Raw genomic sequence first — 25,063 nt, 5'->3', positions numbered from 1 at the left:
AATGCCTCCATATCTTTAAGGCGAATACTACCGCTGCCAACTCCAGATCATGAGTGGGGTAGTTCTTTTCGTGCTCTTTCAATTGTCGAGATGCGTATGTTATCACCTTTTCTCTTTGGGTCAGAACACAACCTAACCCGACTCCAGATGCATCACTATAAACTGCGAAATCTTCGACTCCATCGGGTAGAGAAAGTATCGGCGCTTCACATAACTTCTTCTTTAGCTTCTCGAACGCCTCATCGTGTTTCTCACTCCATGTATACGTAGCTCCTTTATGGGTCAAAGCTGTTAATGGAGCAGCTATCAAAGAAAAGCCTTGGATAAATCGTCGGTAATATCCGGCTAATCCTAGAAAGCTTCGAATCTCCGTGGGATTCTTCGGATGTTCCCACTTCATTACAGCTTCGATCTTGGCAGGGTCAACCATTATTCCTTCTTGGTTAACAACATGACCCAAGAATTGGACTTCCCGTATCCAAAAGTCGCATTTGGAGAACTTTGCAAAAAGCTTCTCCTTCTTTAACACCTCCAACACTTCTCGTAGATGCTTGCCATGCTCCTCATGGCTTTTCGAGTAAATGAGAATGTCGTCGATGAACACTATCACAGATTTATCGAGGAATGGTTTACAAACCCTATTCATCAAATCCATGAATGCTGCGGGAGCATTGGTTAGTCCGAACGACATAACCAAGAACTCGTAGTGTCCATATCTTGTTCTGAATGCAGTCTTCTCAATATCCTGCTCTCTCACCTTCAGCTGATGATATCCTGACCTAAGATCGATCTTTGAGAAGTAGCTCGAACCTTGCAGTTGATCGAATAGATCATCAATCCTCGGCAATGGATACTTGTTCTTCACCGTTGTCTTATTCAACTCTCGGTAGTCTATGCACATCCTCATGCTTCCGTCCTTCTTTTTCACGAATAACACCGGAGCTCCCCAGGGTGATGAACTAGGTCGAATGAAACCGCTGTCCAACAGCTCCTGAAGTTGCGTCATGAGCTCCTTAATCTCCGTCGGTGCTAATCGGTAAGGTGCCTTTGCTATCGGTGTTGTTCCTGGTAATAAGTCTATACGAAACTCTACTTGCCTATCAGGTGGTAATCCGGGAAGATCTTCGGGAAAGACTTCCGGATAATCGCACACAACCGGTATATTCTGCACCTCTTTCTTTTCTTTCTTAGCATCGATTACGAATGCCAAGTATGATGCACATCCTTTGGACAAACATTTCCTGGCTTTCATCAGGGAGATGATTCCAGAATTTACTCTGCGTTTGTCCCCGTACACCATAAATGATTCCTTTCCGGGTGGGTTTATCCTAACTATCTTCTTTCGGCATAATATCTCGGCATCGTTGGCGCTAAGCCAATCCATACCCAAAACGATGTCGAAACCGTTTAACTCTATGGGTAATAGTTCCTCCTGGAATTCGTTTCCGTTTAGGTCAATGACGATGTTCCTAATACGATTACTAACAGGTACGAATTTGCCACTGGCAACTTCTACAATTAGGGCGTTATCAAGTTTTTCTACAGGTAATGCTAATTTCGCACTAAATTTATGCGACACAAAGGAGTAGTTGGCTCCGGAATCAAACAGTATATTTGCAGGCAAACCATTTACAAGAAAGGTACCTGAAGCGACGTCTGCTGCCTCCTTTGCAACCTCGAGCGTCATCTGGAAGGCTCTCGCCTTCGGCTTTGGTGGTATGTTGGGTCTTCCTGCCTCCTTCTTCTTCGGGCAGTCCTTCAAAATGTGCCCTTCTTCATTACACCCATAACAGGCCTTCTGGTTAAGAGTGCATTCGTTGGCATAGTGCCCAGGCTTTCCGCATTTGTAACAAGTGACCCCTCCATCACACTTCCCAGAGTGCTTCTTCTTGCACTTGTCACACCACTTTGCTTCTGATCCTCCTCCTCTCGAACTAGACTTCGAGAATCTACCTTTCTTACCGGACCTCGAGGATCCGTCAAATTTCCGTTTCTCTCCCACTTCCGCTCTCTCCAGACCCTTTTCTCGTATCTGGGTCTCCACATTCTTAGCAGCCCAGATGGCAGCTTTTAGAGTGGTAGTTTGCTTGACCATTGGACCGAAGTCCGCTGGTAATCCGAGGGAAAATTTGTTAACCTTGGAGAGTTCAGTTGGGACGAGGTGAGGAACAAGCTTCATTTTCTCAGTAAAGCTTGCAGCGTATTCAGTAACGCTCATTCTTCCCTTCTCCAGATTCTGGAATTCGTTGCTGATCTCCAGAAGATCCTGCTCAGAGCAGTATTGCATCTTCAACTGTACCAGAAAATCCTCCCACGACATTTTGCTTGCTTCACCTTTGGGCATTGAATCAGCTAATAGCTTCCACCAGCTTAGTACTCCAGATTTCAATAGAGGAACTGCAAGAGCAGTCTTCTGCCTATTGCTACACTCGCAACTCTCAAACATTGTCTCCATCTCAGAGATCCAGTTCATGACTTCCACCGGCGTCGGGCTTCCGGATAGACTCGGTGGCTTGGATGCCATGAAATCCTTGTATTTGCATCCACGTCCATCATTTCCTCCATCCTGGTGGTTTTGCCTAACTATCGGTAGGTTGGCTTGACCAATAGTCCCACTGTAGTTTCCTTCTTCAGTCTGCCCTTCGTTCAACTCGGGCTGTTCGAGCTGAATAGTCGCTTCCTCTCGATTTTGCTGGAGCAAACGCCTGGTTTCCTCCATTTGACGATCCAACATTGCCTGGATCATCGCTTGCACTCCGGCCATCGTTATTGGTCCGGCAGCGGCTTCCACAACTGGTATTTGCTCGATCACGGGGGGTTGGTGTCTGTTCCCATTTGCGTTTACGTTTCCACTACGGGTCCTTACCATCTTGATCTATATACCGAATAAGGTGGATTTAGATCTTTATTTAGGAGAGACGTTTTAAATCGTCCTTATCACTCCGAAACGTTTACATGCTAGTTCTAATATCGTAGTCGTACGTTTAGAATCCTAAACACATAAGGTTCCAGATCCGGTCGGCAACAGACCATAGATCCCGAACAAAATAACAGCATATCATGCATAAAACATTTAGCACATAAAAGCATTTTAGGCACAATTCCTAAAATAAGCTAGTGCTCACACCTCACAATCATCGCTTAGCATTCTAAGTTTAAGTCTAGAAATCCTACAAATTCCTAGTTCGCTTAAACTAATGCTCTGATACCAACTGTGACATCCCCAAAATCACGGCCAGAAAAGACCGGTTTTGTTTATACTTTATTTCAAAATCAGAGTTATCTTTTAATAAAAGGGTTGCGGAATTTGTCCCAAAACAATAATATGATAAAGATTTATCAAAAGCATTTCCATAGAAATGTATTTCATTAAAAGACTCGGGATGTCATGTTCGTACAGATCAAAAGTATAAACAGTACAATATAAGCCTTACTACATTATTTCATATCTACAGGCCTATATCCGTAATCCCTCGTCCAAAACATCACACCTATGCTCATGCGCCACTACCTGTAATGCATAAAACTGAGTGGGTCAGGCTTGGGAGCCTGGTGAGCACATAGGGTTTTCAACCCACAATAAGTTTATTAATTTCATCAATCAACAATAACCCGATTACCCGTTCCCGTTATCCTCACTTTACGTCCCTAAACACCTATCATAAGGGACCTAGCCTAAGGATCATCATCGGGACGGACACTACTGCTAAGGGGATTCCTCAGCAATAAATGTCCTAATAGGCAACCATGTGGGGGATGGAGTACACCGGTGAACACATCGTTCACAACACCTACAGGTTGCGAACCTGCTAGTGTTCCACTGGACTGTCTAGAAGAGTCCGTGGTCTTCATCTATACTCCGCTAGATGACTGGATCAACAACAACAACATCGAGGCCTCTCATCATTTTATCACACATCACCTATTACATCTACCCATGTTTTACCCCAACATTTTCGTAGATATAAAATACATATACAGTTTAAATCATTGAAAACATGTATAACAACGTTCATCTAGCATAGATAGCAAGTATTCAGATAATATGCACACATAGCACGTAATTTATATAAAATACTTCATATCTATGTGTAAGTTGAAGGTAACTATGCACTCACCGGAAAAGGTGGTGATTCCGAACTCAGACAGCGCTTCGCTTCTTAAAAAGAATTTTTCTTCGACGAAACCTAGTATTATTACCGCTAGAGTTTAGTTTATTATTCGTCGAGACTAATTAATAGTCTAGCTATTATTATTATTATTATTATATAAGCGTCAAAAAATACTTATATAACCCATAATAATAGCCCAAGTATTTATTATAAGTTCCTAATAACGTTACTATAATTAAATAAAAGTTATATTAAAAATAGCGTAGGCGTAACTCACTTACAGCGGGTTTTATAGAAAACCGGGCTTTGCTTGGAGCAGCGTTCCCGAGCCGAAAAGCTCTTCTTCTCAGAGCCTTCGAGCACTCCGGGGCTTCCGCCTCGTGCTAGGGAGGTTCCCTAGGCTTTTCGGGGGATTTCGGGGCTAGAGAGAGGTTCTAGAGAGAGAGAGAGAGTAAAGAGAAGAAAGAATGGGAAAGGTGTGAAGAAAATGAGGGTGGGAGAGGTGGTATTTATAGGGTGAAATGTGGCTGAACTTGGTGCCACATGTCACCATCTGGTGGCAAGCCTTGGGGAGAAAGCAATGGCCAAGATTGTGCCACATCACCCATTTTCGCACAGCACACTTCCGACTTCTAAAATCCGTAACTTTCACATACGACCTCCGTTTTTGACGTTCTTTATATCCACGCGTAGGTAATAATAAGATCTACAACTTTCATTTTGACACCGTCAGCTAATTCTCGACCGATCTTAAATTTAACAGTACAAGGAGATTATACTGTTAAACGTCTGCGTAAAATTAATAACTTCTACATACGGACTCTGTTTTTGTCTGTCTTTTTACCGTTGATTTCCTATTAATGAGATCTTCAACTCTCATTTATGTTGCGTAAGCCAAAAACCGCTCGAACTAAAATTCGAGTTTCAGGCCGTGCACTGCTAAGCCGAATCTTAGAAAAATCATAACTTCTTCATACGAAGTCAGATTTGGGTGTTCTTTTTATCGATGTTCTTAGTTTAACATATTCTACGACTTTTGTTTAGATTGCTAAGGCTAAAAAGTCTTCTATCGTAAATTCACTATTTACGTTTCCCGGTGTCGTGCCGGTTTTGTCGTAAAACTTCGGCGGGCCATAACTTCTTCTTTATAGCTCGGATTTCGGCATTCTTTATATGCACGGAAACCTTGAGACATATTCTACAACTTTATGTAGAGATATCGGGATTATCTCACACTTTAATTTTGACGCTCATTTTTATTCTTTATTAATTATACATTTATAATTAAATAATAAACACATAAACACACATAATTCACATAATACTCAAATATTTCATATTTATTACTTCAAAAAGAGTTACAATAGTTGACCTAGATTATTACATTGACAAAAATGCTTAGCCCTGAAAACCCGGGCGTTACAATATATATATATATATATATATATATATATATATATATATATATATATATATATATATATATATATAAACCGGTTCCGGCGTGTACCCAGCGGGTAGCGGTTCCGAAAAAACGAGAACCGGAACCGGAACCACTTAAGGCGGTTCCATAACTTTAGGAACCGGAACCGGAACCGCCTAAGGCGGGTTTCATTCCAAAACCGGCAGTTCCGAGGCGGTTCCGGTTCCAAAAGCGGGTACCCGGTTCCGATGCTCATCCCTAGGTAAGACGGCATGTTGATGAAGTGAGTGGCGCGATTCGAATCCTAGCAAGCCCCAAAATTTTTGATTCATTCAGTGCTGGTCCGCAAATGCGAAGGTTGGATCCGAACACGAGCTAGGCCGTGAACTGTCCGAGGATCGTAAACGAGTTGGGCCGTAAACGAACTTCGGCAGTAAATGCGAGGATCGCACAAGTGGGTCGATAAGAGGCTGTTGAACGTGGGCCGAACTCCTGCTGGGCCGTGAACTGTCCGAGGACCGTAAACGGACTTCGCCAGTAAACCCTTCTTCGATAGTAAACGCTTCATCGGTAGTAAACCCTTATTCTCAGATTACGAAAAAAAACAACGTTTTTCACCCCTTTTAAGCCCAAAACTCGATCAAAAACTCATGTTTATGAAAAACACGAAGAACAAACTCCCACTATTTTGTCAAAAACCATCTATAAACGCAAAAATCATTTAAGAAAAAGTGAAAAAAAACGCTCCAGATCTTGCCAAAATGATTGTTACAATCCAAGCTCAGTTACCAACTGTAACTCCCAAATTTGTTCGATGTATGAATCAGATCCAATTGATGGTGCAGAATCCCAATCAATTGGATGATGCAAGATCAAATGGAGAATAAGGAGAAGAATAATATGATGAATCTATGATGTATTCAATAATATGAATGATGATCAATACATGAGATTCACACACACACACTTGCACCTTCTCTACTTTCTCTCTCTAGAACACCTTAGAGTACACACACTTAAGCTCCTTGACTGGTGTTCTTTCCTCTAGAACTACTCCTAACTCCTCACCCTTTACTTATATATATATATATATATATATATATATATATATATATATATATATATATATATATATATATATATGGAACACAAACTCAAGGCCCAAACCCAATACTAGACTGAAAACACATGGGTTTTCGGTCCAAGCTACAAATTAAACCCAAAACTATTTTCTCCCAAGACTAAAAACAATAAATGCTTAGAATAGCAAAGTATAAACCAAATTTTAGACCCAACAGAAATCAATTGTATGGACATGGACCTTGGAGGACTCAACGATTCGTTCATGGGACTCGACGAGTCGGGGTATGGTTCCCCACTCCTCTTCTATTTTGATTGATCCGGTTGAGTCTAGAAGAGGACTCAACAAAATAGATGTGAATCTGGACATGGAAATCATGGAACTCAGCGAGTTCAAGACATGTACTAACTGCATGAAGGCGTACTCGACGAGTTCATAAGGAACTCAGTGAGTCCAGGGATAAAAGGGGCCTTCTTGCATGAAGAAGGACTCAATGAGTTCAAGGATGAACTCGTCGAGTCAGTTGATGAAGGTTCCGACTTTGTATGAGGTAGAGCTCGACGAGTGCGTGTAAGACTCGACAAGTAGGATCGAGGTCTTAGTGTTTTTTTAGGATTCAGGGACTTGGCTAGTTGTTGGGTCAACTCGACTAGTCAAGTCAATCAGACGTTGACTTTGACCTAGGGTTGACTTTGACCAAGGTGTTGACCTTGACTTTGGCTTTGACTTGAGTAACCCTTGTAAGGGTTAAGAGTATGTAATGGTAAATTAAAGAAGGGTGTTACACAATGTTTTAAAACTCGGGTTTTTGGTTGACTTGGTATGATGACCGGTTCACGGGTCAACCGGTTGAACTATCGGGTTAACCCGGTTTATGGTCTTTTTCTATTTTTATATATTTTTACTTTCATGCATAATGCATAAACATATAAAACCAATAATTTAATGTCTACAAAGTTTAAATATTTAAATACATTGAAAAACATTGAAGAAACTGCAAACGGCTCGTTGTTTTGGCGTTCACTACTTGTTTCCAACCCTATTAAAATGGGTCAATCCGATTTTAACCGGTTCGACATAAGCAGTTGAACTGCGGTTTAGAGGAAACCCGACCGGTTCGATCCAGTTTGTATTTTTACAAAAAAAACCGGTCTCAATTGACCCGCCTTCTAACACGGGTCACGGTCCAACCGGTTGAACCAGTCGGGTCAACCCGGGTTTTAAAACATTGGTGTTACATGTAGGAATTGAGAGGAGTTGATCCCGACAGCAAGGACAGTTCAGACACTTCACGATATTGAGGTGATTTACCTTCCAGTAGAAGTGGGTTTAAGACACCAAGGTCGGCCCACTAGTAGAGTGAGTTGGTAGATGATTGTTTTTGTGATAACCATTTAGGGTTGCTACTACCTGAAATGCTTATATGTTAGTATTATGATGTTATATGATAGGAGGTAATAGGGGGAATAGTCCCCGAGTATGGTCGTAAGGACCGAAGGGTAGGCCGGGCACCCCAGAATTGCCTGGCAAAGTAGGTCAAGCACCCCTGAATTTCCTGGCAGGGTAGGTCGGGCACCCCAGAATTTCCTGGCAGCGTAGGTCGAGCACCCCAAAATTACCCGATAATATGTTTGTTGTATGGTATGTGGTATGATGGGGGGACTCACTAAGCTTTGTGCTTACGGTTTATAGTTTTGGTTTCAGGTACCTCTTCGTCGAAGGGGAAGGAGCTGGCATGGTAGCAGTGCATCGCACACATCCTATTTCCGCATTTTGAGATCCATGGGATTGTACTCTGATATTATTACTATTGGTGATATGGTTTTGAGACATGTGATTATGGTTTTATAGTTTCATATGACATCGATGATGTTTTCAGTAAACGGTTTTATAAGTAACATAATTAAAAAACAAAATTTTTGGTCTTGAAATATTGGGATGTTACAAAAAGCGTAGATCTAAAAGTATATCACATAAAGGTTTGAACTTAAGGACTTACATTAATCTAGAATATATTCAAGATGGTGAAGAGGAGATTTGTGTTTTGGATAAATTCACTAAGACAACTTCTTCTTCTTTGAGGCACCAAAAACACCACAACGAGCCAAGAACTTAATGAGGGAGGCTAAGGTTTAACAAAAGTGATTTAGAGATGATGGAGGTTAAGAGTGGAGGAAACCCTTGCCATCACCTCCTTTAAATAGGACCATAATTAGGATTTACACAATCTTCCGTTAGTATTCTGTCACGACGTGGAGTCAATAAATGAAACATGCATTTCATTCATATTTTCATGTCATGGTGATCCCTACACCATGTCTTGGCCGACTGAAACCTTAACTTTTACAAAGTGGAATTAATACTTGAAAGCAGACATTACAATTCTCCCCCATTTGAATCAGACTTCGTCCTCGAAGTCCACCACTACAAATAGCTTAGGGTAATGCTCCCCCATCTCCTTATCCGGTTTCTAAGTCCACTCAGAACCCTTCTGGTGCTGCCATTGCACCTTCACCAATCCTTGTTGTGTAAGTTCTTCATCTTTTTGTCTAAAACAACAACTGATCTCTCTCATAGTTAGGCAATCATCAACCTAAATGTCATCAAAGTAAACTACTATGAAACCATCGGCCAAGCACTTCCACAGCTGAGAGACATAAAATGTGTTATGAATCTGGCTAATCTTGGCCGAACACCGTTGAACTACTATTAACGAGACCTTCAATTCTTGTTTAGGTTGTGTCGGCCGAAAACCGTTCGATCTACTATTCAAACTCTGGGTTGTGTACTGTTAATCCGAAACTTGGAAAAATCATAACTTCCTCATACGAAGTCAGATTTGGGTGTTCTTTTTATGCATGTTCTTGGTTTAATGAACACTATGAATTGTGTTTAGATTGCTAAGGCTAAAAAGAATTTTATCGTAAACTTAGTTTTACGTCACACAACGTCGTGCCGGTTCTATCGCGAAACTTCGACAGGTCATAACTTCTTCATTATAACTCGAATTTCGAAGTTTTTTATATCCTCAGAACCCTTGTCATGACCACTAGAACTTTATTATTAGATATCAGGCTTATCTAAAGTTTTGTTTTTGATGCTTATTTTTATTTTATCTTTATAAAGAAGTATATAATCACATAAAAGCACGTAATTCACATAATATTCAAATAATTTATCTTATTTACTTTAAGATAGTTTACATTTGTTGACCTAGACTATTACATCATTGCATCATAACTTAGCCTCGAAACATGGGTGTTACATAGGGCGCGGGGACGAGAGTTTGATTTAGAGCACATATGGAAGAGGAAGGTGGATCATGGGCAGACGTTTGGGGTTTCGGAAAATAAACCTAAGGGTTTCGACTCTAGGTCAAAGGGCCAGTAGTGCTGGAGCCTCTGTGGCAAATAGGGCAGGTCACAAGATGTGGTTTGAAGAGAGGGTGGTTTGGGCTGCTACAAGTGTAGCAAGATGGGGTACTTTACCAAGGATTGCACTACTGTTATCACCACCACCCAAAAATCAGATCTGATTTGCTTCCATTGCAATCAGATAGGCCATAAGAAGGCTAATTACCCGAGTATAGCATCAGGAGGACCATGTTGGATAAGATGTCTAAGTCCATAACTATAATTGGTATGTACTTGACCCGAGAGTAGCATGGTCCATTTGGGTTGCATGGCACCGGAACAATCTGAAGGATGAACATTTGAGAAGAGGTTACTAATGATATATTAATATATTATAAGTTCTAATATATTAATATGAAATCATATTATTTAATTAGTATTGATCAATAATTAGTTTGGAATTAATTTTGTGATCATAAGAGACTAATTAAATATATGGGGATTGATTTGGTAAATCATTGATTCTTATAAAGTGAGCTAATGATCCATAATTCTTTAAGTTGGGCTAAACCAATGTCATAACCTATGGATGGTCCATAGAGGTTTAAACCCATGGAGCATGAGGAATATGGAAGGTCATGCACATTACAGTTTTCATGGTGTAACCCTAGTCTTGCCACACTATATAAGAAGTCCCTAGGCTACCAAAATTAGTACCTAAGTGTTCTTAGAGAGCTATAGCTGAATTTGGTGCAAGATAATCCTTCTCAAGTCCTTCCATTGTTGGTGGTGTTGTGTGAAGCATTTGAGGCATCGTATTTGGGGTGTTAGGCTCTTAAAGATCTAAGGTTTCAAGCTACAACAAAAGGTATGTCATTTAACTAGATTTTTGTATTGTATATACTCCATAATATGCTAGTCAGGATGATGCTTTGGAAAAATGAAAGTTTGCATGTATAATAGAGAAAACATAGATCCAAAGCATCTAGGGTTGCATGTACACCATAGGAGTGTTAGAATGCTCAAAACCCATCAGACGAGTGGTAGCACCTGCTCTAGCAACCCTACAGATTATTGATGGCCGCAAGGGAAAGACAAGTGCGCCTATTGTGAAGAGCAAGGCTTTTCAGCTGATCGCTGAGGAGGCACGTCCTACACCGGATGTGGTAACGGGATCGTTCCTTGTGATGGTATCTCTGCTTTGATATTTTTTGATTCGGGGCGACCCAATCTTTCGTGTCTCTTGCAATTAGCAATAGGTTTGTTGGAGCTCCGGGAGAGCTGGATCATCCATTAGAGGTTGAGATTATGAATGATCGATCTATCCAGGTATCAAGGGTTCATCGAGATTGTGTTCTAGAGATGTTTAGTGTGTAGTATCCAATCTATTTGATTCCTATTCCTTTTCCCAGGAAGAAGGTTATAGTAGGGATGCATTGGATGAGCCCCAATGGGGGGTGATTGATTGTGAGCATTAGATGGTGCAGGTTCGGACCCCAAGTGGGGGAGAGTTAGTGGTCTATGGAGAGGGCGCTCAACGCGGGCCGGTGCTATGCTCAACCGCTAGGACCAGACGCTATCTTTATCAGGGTTGTTTCGGTTTCATTGCCTATGTTATGGATACCCGAGATAAAGGTAAGGCGATGGTAGATGATGTGTCGATTGTACGGGAGTACCCGAATGTGTTTCTGGAGGATTTTCCTGGAGTGCTTTCGGAGAGGCAGGTGGACTTCTGGATTTACTTGGTTCCTGGTACGGCTCTGATAGCCACAACACCATATCGGTTAGCTCCACAAGAGATGCAGGAGTTGTCAACATAGCTACAGGAATTTTTAGACAAGGGGTTCTTTTGGCCGATTAGTTCACCTTGGGGAGTATCAATCCTATTTGTGAAGAAGAAGGATGGGTAATATTGAATGTGTATTGACTATTGGGAGTTGAATAAGCGAACGGTGAAGAACTGTTATCCACTCTCGAGAGGATGATGTGCAGAAGTTGGCCTTCTTGACTCGTTATGGTCATTACGAGTTCATGGTGATGCCCTTTGGGCTCACTAATGCTCCAGCCGTGTTCATAGATCTCATGAACCGCGTGTGTCGACCGATGTTGGATCAGTCTATGATTGTATTCATCGACGATATCCTGGTCTATTCCAAGACCCAAGAGCCACATGAGGAGAACTTAAGGGAGATATTGGAGACCTTAAGGAGGGAGAGACTGTATGAGAAGTTCTTTAAGTGTAAGTTCTGGTTGCGTGAGGTGCAGTTTTTGGGGCACCTTATCAACCAGAATGGTATTTTGGTCGATCTGGCCGAGGTCGAGGCCGTGATGAGGTGGAAGGTTCAGAGGTCTGGTTGGCGGGTTATTACCATAGATTCATTCATAATTTCTCCAAGATAGCGGTTCCTATGACTCGACTGACGAAGAAGACTACAACTTTTCACTGGGGGCCTAAGCAGCAGGCAACATTTGAGAACCTGAGATATAGATTTTGCAAGGCACCGATTCTGACCCTGTTGGAGGGCGTTGAGGATTTCATGTTTTATTGTGATGCGTTGATCACGAGTTTAGGTGTAGTTTTGATGCAGAGGGGTTGCATTATTGATTACACTTCGAGGCACCTGAAGCCTCATGAGGCGAATTATCCGACGCATGATTTGGAGTTGGGGGCTATGGTTTTCGCCTTCAAGATTTGGTGACATTTCCTTTATGGGGTCCAATGTATTACTTACACGGATCACAAGAGCTTGAGGTACTTGATGGATCGACCGAATCTGAATATGAGACAGCGTCCGTGGTTGGATGTGGTGAAGGATTATGATTGTGAGATGTTTTACCATACGGGGAAGGAGAATGTGGTGGCCAATGCTCTTAGCCGCAAGGTAGTCACTGCTCCGATCAGGGATATATATGTATGAGGATGACAATGATTACTCCACTCTTTGAGCAAGTTTGAGAGGCTTAGGTTGAGGCTATGAGGGAATAGCATCGAAAGAGTGAGCGCATAGTGGGTCACGTGGATTCCTTCGATTATGATAAATGGGGTTTATTGACTCTCCATCAAAGAGTGTGAGTTCCTTATTGGGGAGGTGTACATCAGGTTCCGATGGAGGAGGCATACACATCAAGATTCTTCATTCATCTATGGGCGACGAAGATGTATAGAGATCTCCATCCTAATTATTAGTGGCCCTGTATTAAGTGGGAAGTAGCTTGGTGTGTGGAGAGATGCTTGACTTGCAGGAAAGCCAAGGCTGAACATCAGTGGCATCATGGCAAGATGCAGTCGTTAGACATTCCTATTTGGAAATGGGAAAAGATTACCATGGATTTCAGTATGAAGTTGCCTAGGATAACACACAAAGTGGATTCGATTTAGGTTATTGTGGATCGTTTGACCAAGAACTCGCACTTTATTCTGATTCAGGAGAGTATCTTGGTGGAGAAGTTGGCTGACATTTATATTAGGGAGGTTGTGGCATGATATGGGGTGCCAGTTTTGGTAGTTTCAGACAGGGAATGTCCGGTTTACTTCCCGATTTTGGAAGAGGTTCCACAAGAAGCTGGGTACTTGTCTGCGTTTCAGCACAACCTTTCACCTGTAGACGGATGGTCAGAGCGAGCGGACCATCCAGATATGGGAGGATATGTCGTGGGCTGGGATACATATCTTCTGTTAGCGGAATTTTCGTATAACAATAGTTATCACGTAAACATCGATCGACCTCATTTTGAGATGCTCTACGAGAGGAAATGCAGAACCCTGATATGTTGGGGTGAGGTCGATCAGCGAGTAATGGGGAGTACCAAAGTGGTACTAAAGACTACCGAGTTGATTTAGTAGGTTCGGAGTAGACTTTAGACAGCTCAGAGTCGGTAGAAGAGCTATGCCGACAAGTGCCGATCAGACTTAGAGTTTCAATTTGGGAATATAGTTCTTCTGAAGGTGTCACCTTAGAATGGTGTCATCCAATTCAGGAAGCGGGGCAAGCTGGGTCCCAGGTATATCAGTCTTTTCAGGGTTGTAGTCCAAGTGGGCGGGGTAGCGTATTAGTTGGATCTTCCAGAGGAACTCAGTCAGATTCTCAGTACTTTTCACGTATCTCAGCCGCGCAAGTGTTTGGTTAATGATCCTATAGTGTTTCCATTATAGGATATTCAGTTGGACGACTGTTAAATTACATTGAGAGACGGGTAGCGATCCTCGATAGGAAGATGAAAACTTTGAGGAACAAGGCTGTTGATTTGGTAAAGGTGTAGTGGCAGCACCACAAGGGTTCAGAATGGATGTGGGAGTTGGAGGACGAGCTGAGAGAGCATTACCTAGAGATATTTTTGGCAGCACAACTTCAAGGACGATGTTTGATTCAAGTGGGGGAGAATTGTAGCACTTGAGTCGCCGGGTATGAAATTAATTTATTATTCAATTTAATTCAATCTAAAAGTGGTGAAGGGATAGTGAGTACGTTGGGTGTACATTAGGTACGCACATCGTACTCATTGCATCACATTATCGGGGTGATCCTGGCATATGTTGGGCGCACTCAAGTAAGAACAAACCATAATTTTTAGGGTTTACACCCTATTTAAGGTGCTTTAGTCCTTCAAGTGCATCACCCTTTCAACTTACATTACCTTTTAGTGCTAATCTCGAAACCCTAGCCATATTGAGTGCATTTTGAGCTTACATAAAGTGTTTGGGTGTTCTTTTATGGGTTTGAAGAAGAAGGAAGCTTTAGGAGAAGAAGGAGCTTGTAGATCCAGATTTTGTGCATCATTTCTATCCTATTGAAGGTATAAAGTTTGAAACTTTCTCATTCTAAGTTTGGATCTAGGTTTAGAGAAAATTTTAATATCTTTGGTCCCATAACTTGGTGTTTTGGAGTATGGGCTACTCCAGACGTTTAAGCTGTCCTTTTGGACTCTTGGGAGTGTAGGAAGTCATACATCATATCTTGAAGGTTAAGACTCAACCCTACATGAGTTTAGCCTCATCAAAAATACCCGTTACCCGAATTACCCACCCGATTTTTTCGAGTATTAGGTAAATCGGGTATCGGGTTAATTTTTTCGGGTAAGTGGGTAACCTGGATTTTTTTTGGGTCGGGTAAGGGGTAAGTTGTTTGGGTTTCGGGTATACCCGATTACCCGAAATATATATAAGAAATAATGTCCCTTTATGAGTTTATCCAATTCCCAAATCCTAATTTCCCTCGTTGAGGCTCGTTCTATTTTCCCCACATCAAAAAACCCTCGTACCTCGTCCGCTCTTCGTTGGTATTCATCACCAATGGATGACTATATTGAAGTAGAAGATGAGACGATTGAAGTTGACAACCCAACCAATGATCAAGTTCCACAAGAAAAATAGGAAAAAAATAAAGAATTCAACCCAAGATCGAAAGTTTGGAAAGAATACTTGATATCTAAAATATTATTAAATAAAAAATCTCAATGTTCAAAGTTTAGCACGAGATACTTATTTCATTACATTTATTTTTAGGTTCCATTAAAAAATAAAAAAAAATTAAAAATCGGGTAATACCCGAATTATCCTTACCCGACCCATTACCCGAATTACCCGAATTTAATTTGGGTAGGGTAACGGGTAAATTTTTTTATATGAAAACCCCGAATTACCCGACCCGAATTACTCGAAACCCGAAAATTTTACCCGATCAACACCCCTACATGATTTGGTAACCACCTAAGAGAGTTAGAGGGTTTAATTAATGGTTTAGTCCCAATAAGGCATGTAAGAGTACTTTATGTCTTAAGACATTGTTATGAGCTTGAAAATAAGTTTTGGATGTTATAGCTTAATGGATTAAGATATAAGAGCAATTGTAGGTTGAATAAACAGTACGTCGAGAATACTCTAGAGTACGTTGCGCGTACTGGGCAGTGCCCCCATTCCGGATCATCAGCGTACGCTAGGCGTAGGATCCATGTACACCGCACGTACGTAGTCTGTGAACTTAGGAGATTTTTGGGCTTGAGTCTTGTTGGGATTTTGAATTGTTTATGATTAGGCTTTAGACCCACCTATTGTAGCAAGACATTTTTCGATTTTAGGCTACTATGGGGGCTTGTGGACCATACCTTGTTGTTAGGCTTGGCATGTGTTTTTGCACTAGTTGGATTTGAGCCTGAGTGGGGCAGGCCTAATGAGGCAAGGGTTAAGCAACCCTTTCTGTTTTTAAGACAAGAATTAAGGTTTGGACCCTCGGGTTAGAATATTGGCCTAATTTCTAATTAGGGTTTATTACTTCTACTTTAGGGGAGAGGATATCGTGAGTCATCTGCTGAGTGCGATCTGATACCTTCAGTCTGAGGTGAGTTTCGCTCACTATATCTGTGGGCCGAAGGCACCAATGTCGGCCTACTAGTTTATGTTGTAGTGTTGATGGTTGACTTCGTGACAAATGCCAGTTATGCATGTGTTTGCTTGATGACTATGTGATTCTTTGTTATGATATTATATGGTAATGGTAGGGGGTGAAATAGACCTGGTATCCAGTTGAAATAGAACGAAGGGGATTGTAAGCACCTATATATTCTTGACAGTATATGGTTAAAATAAACCGAAGGGGATTGTAAAACCGAAAGGGGATTGCAAGCACCCATATATGCTTGATAGTATCCGGTTGAAATAGGCTAAATTGGATTGCAAGCACCCATATATGCTTGACTGATCCAGTTGAAATAGACTAAAGGGGATTGCAAGCAGCCATATATGTTTGGTTTTATGTTTGTATGGTATGAGGTATTTTGGGGGAACTCACTAAGCTTTGTGTTTACAATTTTCAGTTTAAGTTGCAGGTACTTCTAGTTCGAAGGGGAAAGGCCCGACCTGATCACACTGCAACACCCTATGGTTTCCGTATTTTAAGATTTTGGGAATTTGTACTCTGATAACATGTTGCTATGATACACTTTTGACTGTTTTATTATGACTATCGTATGTTTTGAATGAATTTAAAGACAAAATTTTATATGTAATTTTGGGATGTTACAGGATGATTTATTGAATAGTATTAAAGAGGTATGAATTGTATATTCAGTAGATATTGTATGGACATGTATTTATACAACCTTTACAATGGGGTGAGCAAAAACCAAACCACATCTAAAAATAATTGAAAAAAAATGCCCACGTTAACCTATCCCATGATCAACATGGAAGGTCAAACAAACATGTTTTTGATCTATGGATCATCTAAATTAGCATATCATTTGTTAATTCAATAAAAATAAAAATTATCTTCCAATTTTATCCCAATATCTTACGTATATGTAAGGTGTCAGGGAGAAAAATAGAGAGAATGAAAGGAACAAGACAATTGTGAAAAGTTTCATTTATTTAATTATTATTATTATTATTTGTAAAATACACCGGTTAACTTGTTGGTATTGTCCACATTACACCCTTACGACATGTTATTGTTGGTTTTCGGCCAAAAGATGGATTTTTTTTTTTTTTTGGCTATTTTGGCATCTCTGGCGAGCCTCCATACATCTTATTTAACTATATATGATTTCAGACGATGTCCAAGCTGTCGGATTACCTAATCAGAACAACACAATACACCCATCACTCTTAGCTCCACCATCTACTCCGATATCCTTCTCAAAATTTATACTTCAATCTATAGCCTAATCACCAAAATTGTTTCCTCTCTGCAAACTATCCCAAAGGTCCTTCATCCACCATGTTTATATCTCATATGTCTTCTCCTCCTTTACCACTGAATCATCAACAACTTCTCTCATACCACCACCAGAGCTAGCCCATCTGACCACCCCTTCCTTCCCTGATGTCCCTTATGTTCAATTCCTTTCATCTACTTTGAATCTTAAACGTGGAGATAAAACAAATTACATGACTTCAAAATGAGCTCCAATCAACATATTCTCTCTACCCAAGAAGTTCGATGAGTACTCTCCAGTTACCCATCTCAAGAACATCCAATGAAGGTCTTTCATAGTCTTTTCTAGAAAAAGGTTTTCGTCCTTAATGGAATCCTCCAACACCTTCTTAATAGAACAAATCCCAAGACGTGTATTTTTTCTACCCTAAAACATCTTCACAATTCTATTTGGATCAATCTTCAACTCCTCATTTCGGGGTGTGATTGAGTGTTTCAAAGTTGTCGGGAAATCCATATATATTGATCAATCTTTGCTAAAAATTTATATATCATAGGAGAAGATTATCGAAGGCGTGTTAGAGATGCAAAGTCACCGAAAATATCCATCTTTTGGCCGCAACCTACAACAACAATTCATAAGGACGGAAATATCCACATTTTGCAAATAATACAACACTTAACTTGTTCGTTTTGCAACAAAAAATAAATAAACAAATTAACTTTTGCATTTTGTAAAAACAAAATATAAAATAAAAACAATAACAACTAAACATTTACAAAAGAAATTTTTTAATTCATTTTCCTTTTATTGAATTACAAAAGAGATTGGAGATGCAAATTTAGACACTCTAAGATCAAAACCCTAAAACAGTTGAATGAAAACTAAAATACAAAACATTTTTTTGGACATAAAATCTAAAAAAAACAAATTTGTAAATTAGTCCAATAATTTTCTTCAAGTTAGATGATGGGCCGAAAGAGCCCACACTCGACATGAATTTGTGGAGACCGTCGGAAAAAATCCGAACCGTTGTTCATTGCAGTTGCTATGTAGAAGAAATCAAGAAATTGACTGAAAAATGTCGAGAGAATAAAATTGCAAAACAGATCAGAACAAATCGTAACTCAAGGAAGAGCAGTCGGAGAGAAATGGGGACGACGACGGCACTGGCGCCGGGGCTGTCAAGAAAGCTGAAGAAGGTATTGGAAACTCGCACCGACAATCCAGATCTGCTGGCATCACTTAATACACTCTCCACTTTCTATAACGATAATACCGCTCCGGCTCGCCGTAACCTCCGATCAACTATCGAGAAACGTTCTCTCACCATTAACCATGACTTCCTCCTTGCTTCCGATGCCGCCCAGCAGGTTTGCGCATTACTTTCTGTTTCTCTGTCAATCATGGAATCAATCGATAAATGTCATGTGTTAATTCTTTTATTTTACGGTTTTAGGCTTTGGATCGGGTGGAGGAAGAGGTTAATTCCCTAGCTGAATGCTGTGACAAGTGAGATATTATATTCATCTTTCTGCTCTTCAAACAATTCTAAATCATTCGATACCATCTCCTATCCTAAATTGAGCCACCGGTCGTTCAAAAAAAAATCTAACTTGAGCTATCAAACACACCACCTTGTAGTTTTAATTCTCGTGAAATCTAGATAAAATTGGAAAGAAGATCTGTTAAGAAATTAACAAGTACCCCTATAGTGCTGAATGCAACATCTTTCACAATTTAGTAGTCTTTGAAATAAACGAAATTTATCTCAAGGCAATAATAAATCGTGTTTTAAACCTTGCAGAATTGCTAGATCCTTGAATAACTGTAATGCTACTACTGGAGATATTATCACTACCACAGAAAGACTCAAACAGGAACTTGAAATCACTACTCAGAGGCAAGAGATTGCATCATGCTTCCTTCGAGATTATCAACTTTCCAGTGAAGAGGTGATAGTTTTTCATGCTGATATATTCTGATTCAACTGTCATTGAATTGCAAACTGAGTAGAATGTGATTGTAATTACTTCTGTAGATAAATGCACTGAGGGAGGAAGAATTGAATGAGAACTTTTTCAAGGCATTGAGCCATGTACAAACCATCCATGGAAATTGCAAAGTCCTTCTCAGGACCCATCATCAGGTAACTCTTCTGCATAGCTCCCCCATAGACAGGGAGGCCTTCTTTGCTACTTGAAAAGATTTTTTTGGATGAATTTTGTATTCTGTATCAAATATGAAGTGTATATAGAGTGGGTGATTTGATCAAATAGTTTAGTTCTTATATATGAGAACCAAAGTTTCTGTGCTATGATTATTTATTTTCTGCAGATATGCCAATAAAACTGGAACAAAGATTAAGGCCCTTAGTTGTTCAATGCAAATTATGCCTGAAACTGATAAGATATATGATAAACAGATACAGAGTCTGAGAAATGCTATTACTGTTGTTATCCTTTATGTTGAATCATTGATAAGACCTGTTAAGCTACATAAGTGAGATTTAGATTATGAAATATTTGGACTCATACAAATTCTTGATGCTTTTTGAGCTATTTCAAAGCTTCTTATTTTGGTTGGTTATTTTCAATTCTGATTTTTTACTGTTGACAGCGAGCAGGTTTGGAGCTGATGGATATGATGGCTGTCTATCAAGAAGGTGCCTATGAACGCCTGTGCAGGTGAAACATTCCCAAACTTTTTTGGTTATCTTCTTTTTGTTGACTGACTGTTTGACTTTTATTATTCATTCAGATGGGTTCAGACAGAGTGCAGGAGATTGGGGGACACTGATAATCCTGAAGTAAGTGAGCTTCTGAAAATGGCAGTTCGTTCTCTCAAAGAAAGACCTGTACTTTTCAAGTATTGTGCTGAAGAGGTAATTTCCCTTTAAATCTTTTTCTCTAAATCTAAAAAAAAAATCACATGTATTTTGAATATGTAACTGGTAACCTGTTACCTGCTATAAATTATGAGTAGATTTTAACCTACAATGCCCTAATAAGACAAAATGGAAGTACAATTCTATAATAAAATTTGGATACTAATTCTGGCATGTTAGGCCCATGGTATTTTGAATACAACTACATATATCTATTTTTATTATAAAGAGATTTAGGTAAGACATGTTCAAAATACAATGGGCTAAATGCAAGTAATAGTAATAGTAATGTATTTTATATCTGAAAATCTACTCAATTATAGCAAATGAGGTAACAGGTTTAAAATAAGAAGAAATGAGTGATTGTAATTGTAGGTAGCAAATATGAGGCACAATGCACTATTTAGGAGATTTATCAGTGCTCTTACACGTGGTGGGCCTGGTGGCATGCCCAGGCCCATTGAAGTTCATGCCCATGATCCACTTCGTTACGTAGGTGACATGCTCGGTTGGCTGCATCAGGTATGTATGATATTAGTTCACTTTTCAGTATAAACCAACGCTCCAGGGTAAAATGGTCATTTACTACTTTATTTTTTGCAGGCCCTTGCATCCGAAAGAGAACTTGTATTCGTGTTGCTTGATCCAGATGCAGTAGTGGATACCGGACCAACTGCCCGTAAATTCTCCACAAACACCTCAAGCTCAGAGATTAATAATAATAATAATAATAATCAGGAAAAGGAAAAGGAAAAGGAAAAGTCAGAAACAGATTTGACCTTTGTTTTGGATAGAATCTTTGAAGGTGTTTGTAGACCTTTTAAAGTCAGAGTTGAACAAGTGTTGCAATCTCAACCTAATCTTATAATCTCATATAAGCTTAGCAATACCCTTGAGTTCTACAGCCACACTGTAATTTCAACTCTTAAATCTTTTTATTCTTTTTTGTTTTTTTCACAATTGTGTGTGTGTGTGTGTAACGGATTTTGACAATTATAGGTGTCAGATCTGTTAGGGAGAGAAACAGCACTTTGTAATACACTGTGGGGTCTAAAGGAAGCTGCTCAGAAGACATTCTTTGAGATTTTGAAAGTTAGAGGGGAGAAGCTTCTGAGATATCCGCCTCTGGTTGCTGTTGATCTTTCCCCACCACCAGCAGTAAGAGAAGGAGTCTCTTTGCTGCTTGAATTAATCACAATTCATGACAGCATGATGGTTCCTGCTTCTGGGATTAAGCCACTCTTTGATCCCGTTATATCCGCTTTGCTTGATCCCATAATTCAGGTAACACACTCTCTCTCTCTCTCTCATCCCAATTAAATGATTGGTTTACTTGGGTTTCCGATGCCTCACTTCATTCATTTAGATTTGTGAGCAAGCAATGGAAGCTCACAAGTCAAAAGGATCCATCGACTCATCTAGAAGAAACAGAACCAGGTCTGACGTGGCCCAATCGCGAAGATCATCTGTCGATGCTATTTTGACACCCACCCAAGTAGCTCCATCTAAGGTACGTACGTATAGGTACAGATGTGTGTGTTTCTCTTCTTTTTTGTGTATAGACCTAAATGAAGAAATTGCAATGTAGAGCAATGAAACAGCATCAAAGATTTTCATCATCAACTGCTTATGTGCAATCCAACAACCATTACTAAAACACCAAGTTGCAGCGTCTGGATACGTGAAAAAACTCGGAGCAATGATCGATAGCCACATGTCCAGCCTTGTGGAAAAGGAAGTGAAGGCTATTTTAACAAAATGTGGTCTCTCAAACAAAATGCCACTCTTCCTTCACACATCTGACTCAGCATCAGCGTTATCTGACATGGAAGAAACATCTCCGGCAGCTCTATCTGAGTGTCTCAAAGCCTTTTTTGGCTTGATTTTGGGCAGCGACACCTCCCTGCCCGAATTTGAAGAGATGCAGCTCCCACATCTGCGGTCGGAAGCTTCCGTCCAGGTGGCGAGATCGCTGGCGGAAGGTTATGAGGTTATTTATAAGGCAATAATGGATCCTAAGAATGGGTATCTGGATCCTAAGTCCTTGGCTAGGCACCCGCCCGATCAGATCCGGACCATTTTGGGAATTTGAAAATTTCACATAGATATTATTATTATTATTATTTTTTTTTTTGGAAAAGTATTTCTTTTGCTTTAAGTATCATATTTGTTAAAAGTATTGTCAAATGGGATAACAATATCTAAATAGCTCGTCTGGACATGCCTTGTCTATGCAATGTAGTACAGAAAGTTAAATTTGATTTAATTGCATATATCTTGTCATATTTTTGCAACACATCCCAACAGAATGAGGAATTAGAAGGTGAAGGATTTAAGGTTCAAACTATTTAATCCATTTAATAAATAAGTTGGACTAAGATTGAAATTTCGAACTTGATTTTAACGCGTCAGCCCATTTAGATATAATAATTGTTTTATTTTATTATAGATATTAAATTTTATTATTATTATTTTATATTTAAAAAGTACAAAATCAGAAAACTATAATAGAATTTTTTTTTTTTTTTTTTTTTTTTTTTGACAAAACTAGCCATATTTGTTAATTACTTTTCACTTAATAACTACAATTTTGTAATTAGTAAACAATAGCCAACAATTTGTAGCCCATCTAAGATGCATACGGTTTCGGTTTCATCTCGCATTATAAAAAAATTCATTTTTTTTTCAACAAAACCGTAAGTGATTTACTATATGCTCTCAATAAAACTATGGTTTGGTGTTTTGATGAACATAAGAAAAACCTCGTACCTACTCTTTCCTTCAAATAACTTACTATTTTATTTTTTTGGATTCAATTATTTTTTCAATTAAACTACAGAATCATCCAAAATAACATACCACATGATAAAACTATCAGATGTTAGAAACAAAAATAAATAAAGATAAAATTTCATAACCGATCCTTTTGTTTGCAAAATATTGCATTCTGTGGACTTTTGTGAAAAATGTCAATTCATTGGTCCCTATGGTTTCAGAAATTACATGAATGGTCCTTCTAGTGTTAATTTTAACTTTTGAGTACTTAGTTTTTTTTATAAACAACCAAAATGCCTTTGGACAAATTCTAAAAATTATGTACACCTCAGGGATCAATTATGAAAATCTAAAAGTTTATATATATATATATATATATATATATATATATATATATATATATATATATATATATATATATATATATATATATATATATGCATTATTCTTTTTATTTTTTATTTTATTTTTCAACAATTTGATAATTATTTTACCTTTTGACCTTTTTTTTATGTTAGTATTTCAATTTATTTTGATTAAAGTATTTGAATTTAAATTCGATAAACCATGTTTGAACCATTTTATTTCTTTAATTTTTCTTATTTGTGAAATGAATCATTAATGTTTTTCTTATTTGTACTTGTAGTTCTAATTTTCAAACTTTTAAGAATTATTGAAGTTTATAACAAATTTAACTAGATGTAACTTTTTTTATATATTTTATATTAATTTTATTTTTTAATCGGTCAATTTAATAAAATAATGGACCGAGAAAGCAATAAATAGGTCAACCTGTTGACTTAACAAGAAAATTTCAAACCCTTTAACTAAATAAGTCGTATTTAGTTACATAAGTTAGGTAGGTTGAGATTGTCAATATGTTTAATGGTCTTATGTTTAATCGACTGTTTGAATCCGAATCTAGTACAATTCATTACCACCATGGCCCTTGGCCCATATCAATTACTATCACCAAATTATAGGGATAATGACTTGAGAGGGTAACATACTATTACTTTTGATCACTAAACTTTTTTTTTTTCGTGATCTAAGAGCCCTTTAACTTGTTGATTTGTGTAGATTTTGCCCTTATGATCGATTTTAGCCGGTTTCAACGGTTGAATTGATCTTAGGTGTCCTTTTTTATCCTACGTGGCCAATGAGGTGGCATGTAGGCCCTGATTTTGTCTCCCCTCCTTATTAAAGTTAAGACCGAAGTCTCATTTGATCCTTAAATTTGATTAGGGCACGAAGTCTCATGAACCTCCTTCAATCTTCAATCGGTCTCTATAATGGTTTCATCACAATGTCCCATTGATCGAAACTTCATTGTAGTGGATTTCCACTATAATTGAACATTTGCACCCAAACCAGTAGTATACTTTGATCCCGACAGAACATCAGTGCAAGATGTTGACTTCAGTGCATTTGAGTATGAATAGTTCATTGAATTCCTTCACAAGCTCACCAGAATGAGAAGCAAAGACATCTACTTCTACCTTCCACAAGAGTCTTTAAGTCAGGGAATTCATACACTGGTGAATGAGGGTGATTACAAAGAATTTTTGGATTTGGCTTATGCAAATGAGAGGAGAAGGAATGTGTATGTAGAACACCAGAATAAACTAATATTCGAATGGATTGCGAAAGAGGAAAATGAAGATGAAGACTACAATTGTGAAGAGGATGAAGACTTAGTCTTGTCGGACACTTATTCTGTTGACCATGAAGAAGGTGATGTTGAATATCCATTCCCAGCCAACAAAACCATGGGTGACAGGT

The 25,063-nt window shown here is 39.0% G+C and overlaps 1 protein-coding gene and 1 long non-coding RNA gene across 2 annotated transcripts; one reads left to right on the top strand and one right to left on the bottom strand.

Annotated features, from left to right (window-relative positions):
• Nucleotides 1-3,437: 3,437 nt before the first annotated feature.
• Nucleotides 3,438-4,457, bottom strand: LOC145015058 (uncharacterized). Its single transcript, XR_013665713.1, has 3 exons — nucleotides 4,394-4,457; nucleotides 4,119-4,187; nucleotides 3,438-3,511 (listed from the first exon to the last, which is right to left on the bottom strand). It is a non-coding gene; the product is annotated as an uncharacterized LOC145015058 (long non-coding RNA).
• A 14,177-nt stretch (nucleotides 4,458-18,634) lies between these two features.
• On the top strand, nucleotides 18,635-22,791 carry LOC145015335 (oligomeric golgi complex subunit). The gene is made up of 11 exons (XM_078973801.1): nucleotides 18,635-18,992; nucleotides 19,079-19,131; nucleotides 19,427-19,574; nucleotides 19,661-19,768; nucleotides 20,239-20,306; nucleotides 20,380-20,503; nucleotides 20,882-21,028; nucleotides 21,110-21,418; nucleotides 21,506-21,790; nucleotides 21,873-22,016; nucleotides 22,095-22,791. Exons 1-11 carry the CDS (start codon nucleotides 18,771-18,773, stop codon nucleotides 22,596-22,598), a joined length of 2,112 nt encoding a protein of 703 aa, XP_078829927.1. The 5' UTR covers nucleotides 18,635-18,770; the 3' UTR covers nucleotides 22,599-22,791.
• Nucleotides 22,792-25,063: the final 2,272 nt, after the last annotated feature.

The sequence above is a fragment of the Lactuca saligna genome, chromosome 9, assembly GCF_052625555.1.
Source record: "Lactuca saligna cultivar CGN05327 chromosome 9, ASM5262555v1, whole genome shotgun sequence".
Taxonomy (NCBI): Eukaryota; Viridiplantae; Streptophyta; class Magnoliopsida; order Asterales; family Asteraceae; genus Lactuca; species Lactuca saligna.
Note: the sequence above shows the minus strand (reverse complement) of the source record. Positions and strands in the feature narration are given on the sequence as shown.

Coding starts and splice junctions, on each gene's coding strand:
- LOC145015335 (XM_078973801.1), top strand. CDS start 18,771: ATGGGGACGACGACGGCACTGGCGCCGGGGCTGTCAAGAAAGCTGAAG. Junction 19,575..19,660: donor ATCAACTTTCCAGTGAAGAG/GTGATAGTTTTT, acceptor TTACTTCTGTAG/ATAAATGCACTGAGGGAGGA. Junction 21,791..21,872: donor TGCTTGATCCCATAATTCAG/GTAACACACTCT, acceptor TCATTCATTTAG/ATTTGTGAGCAAGCAATGGA.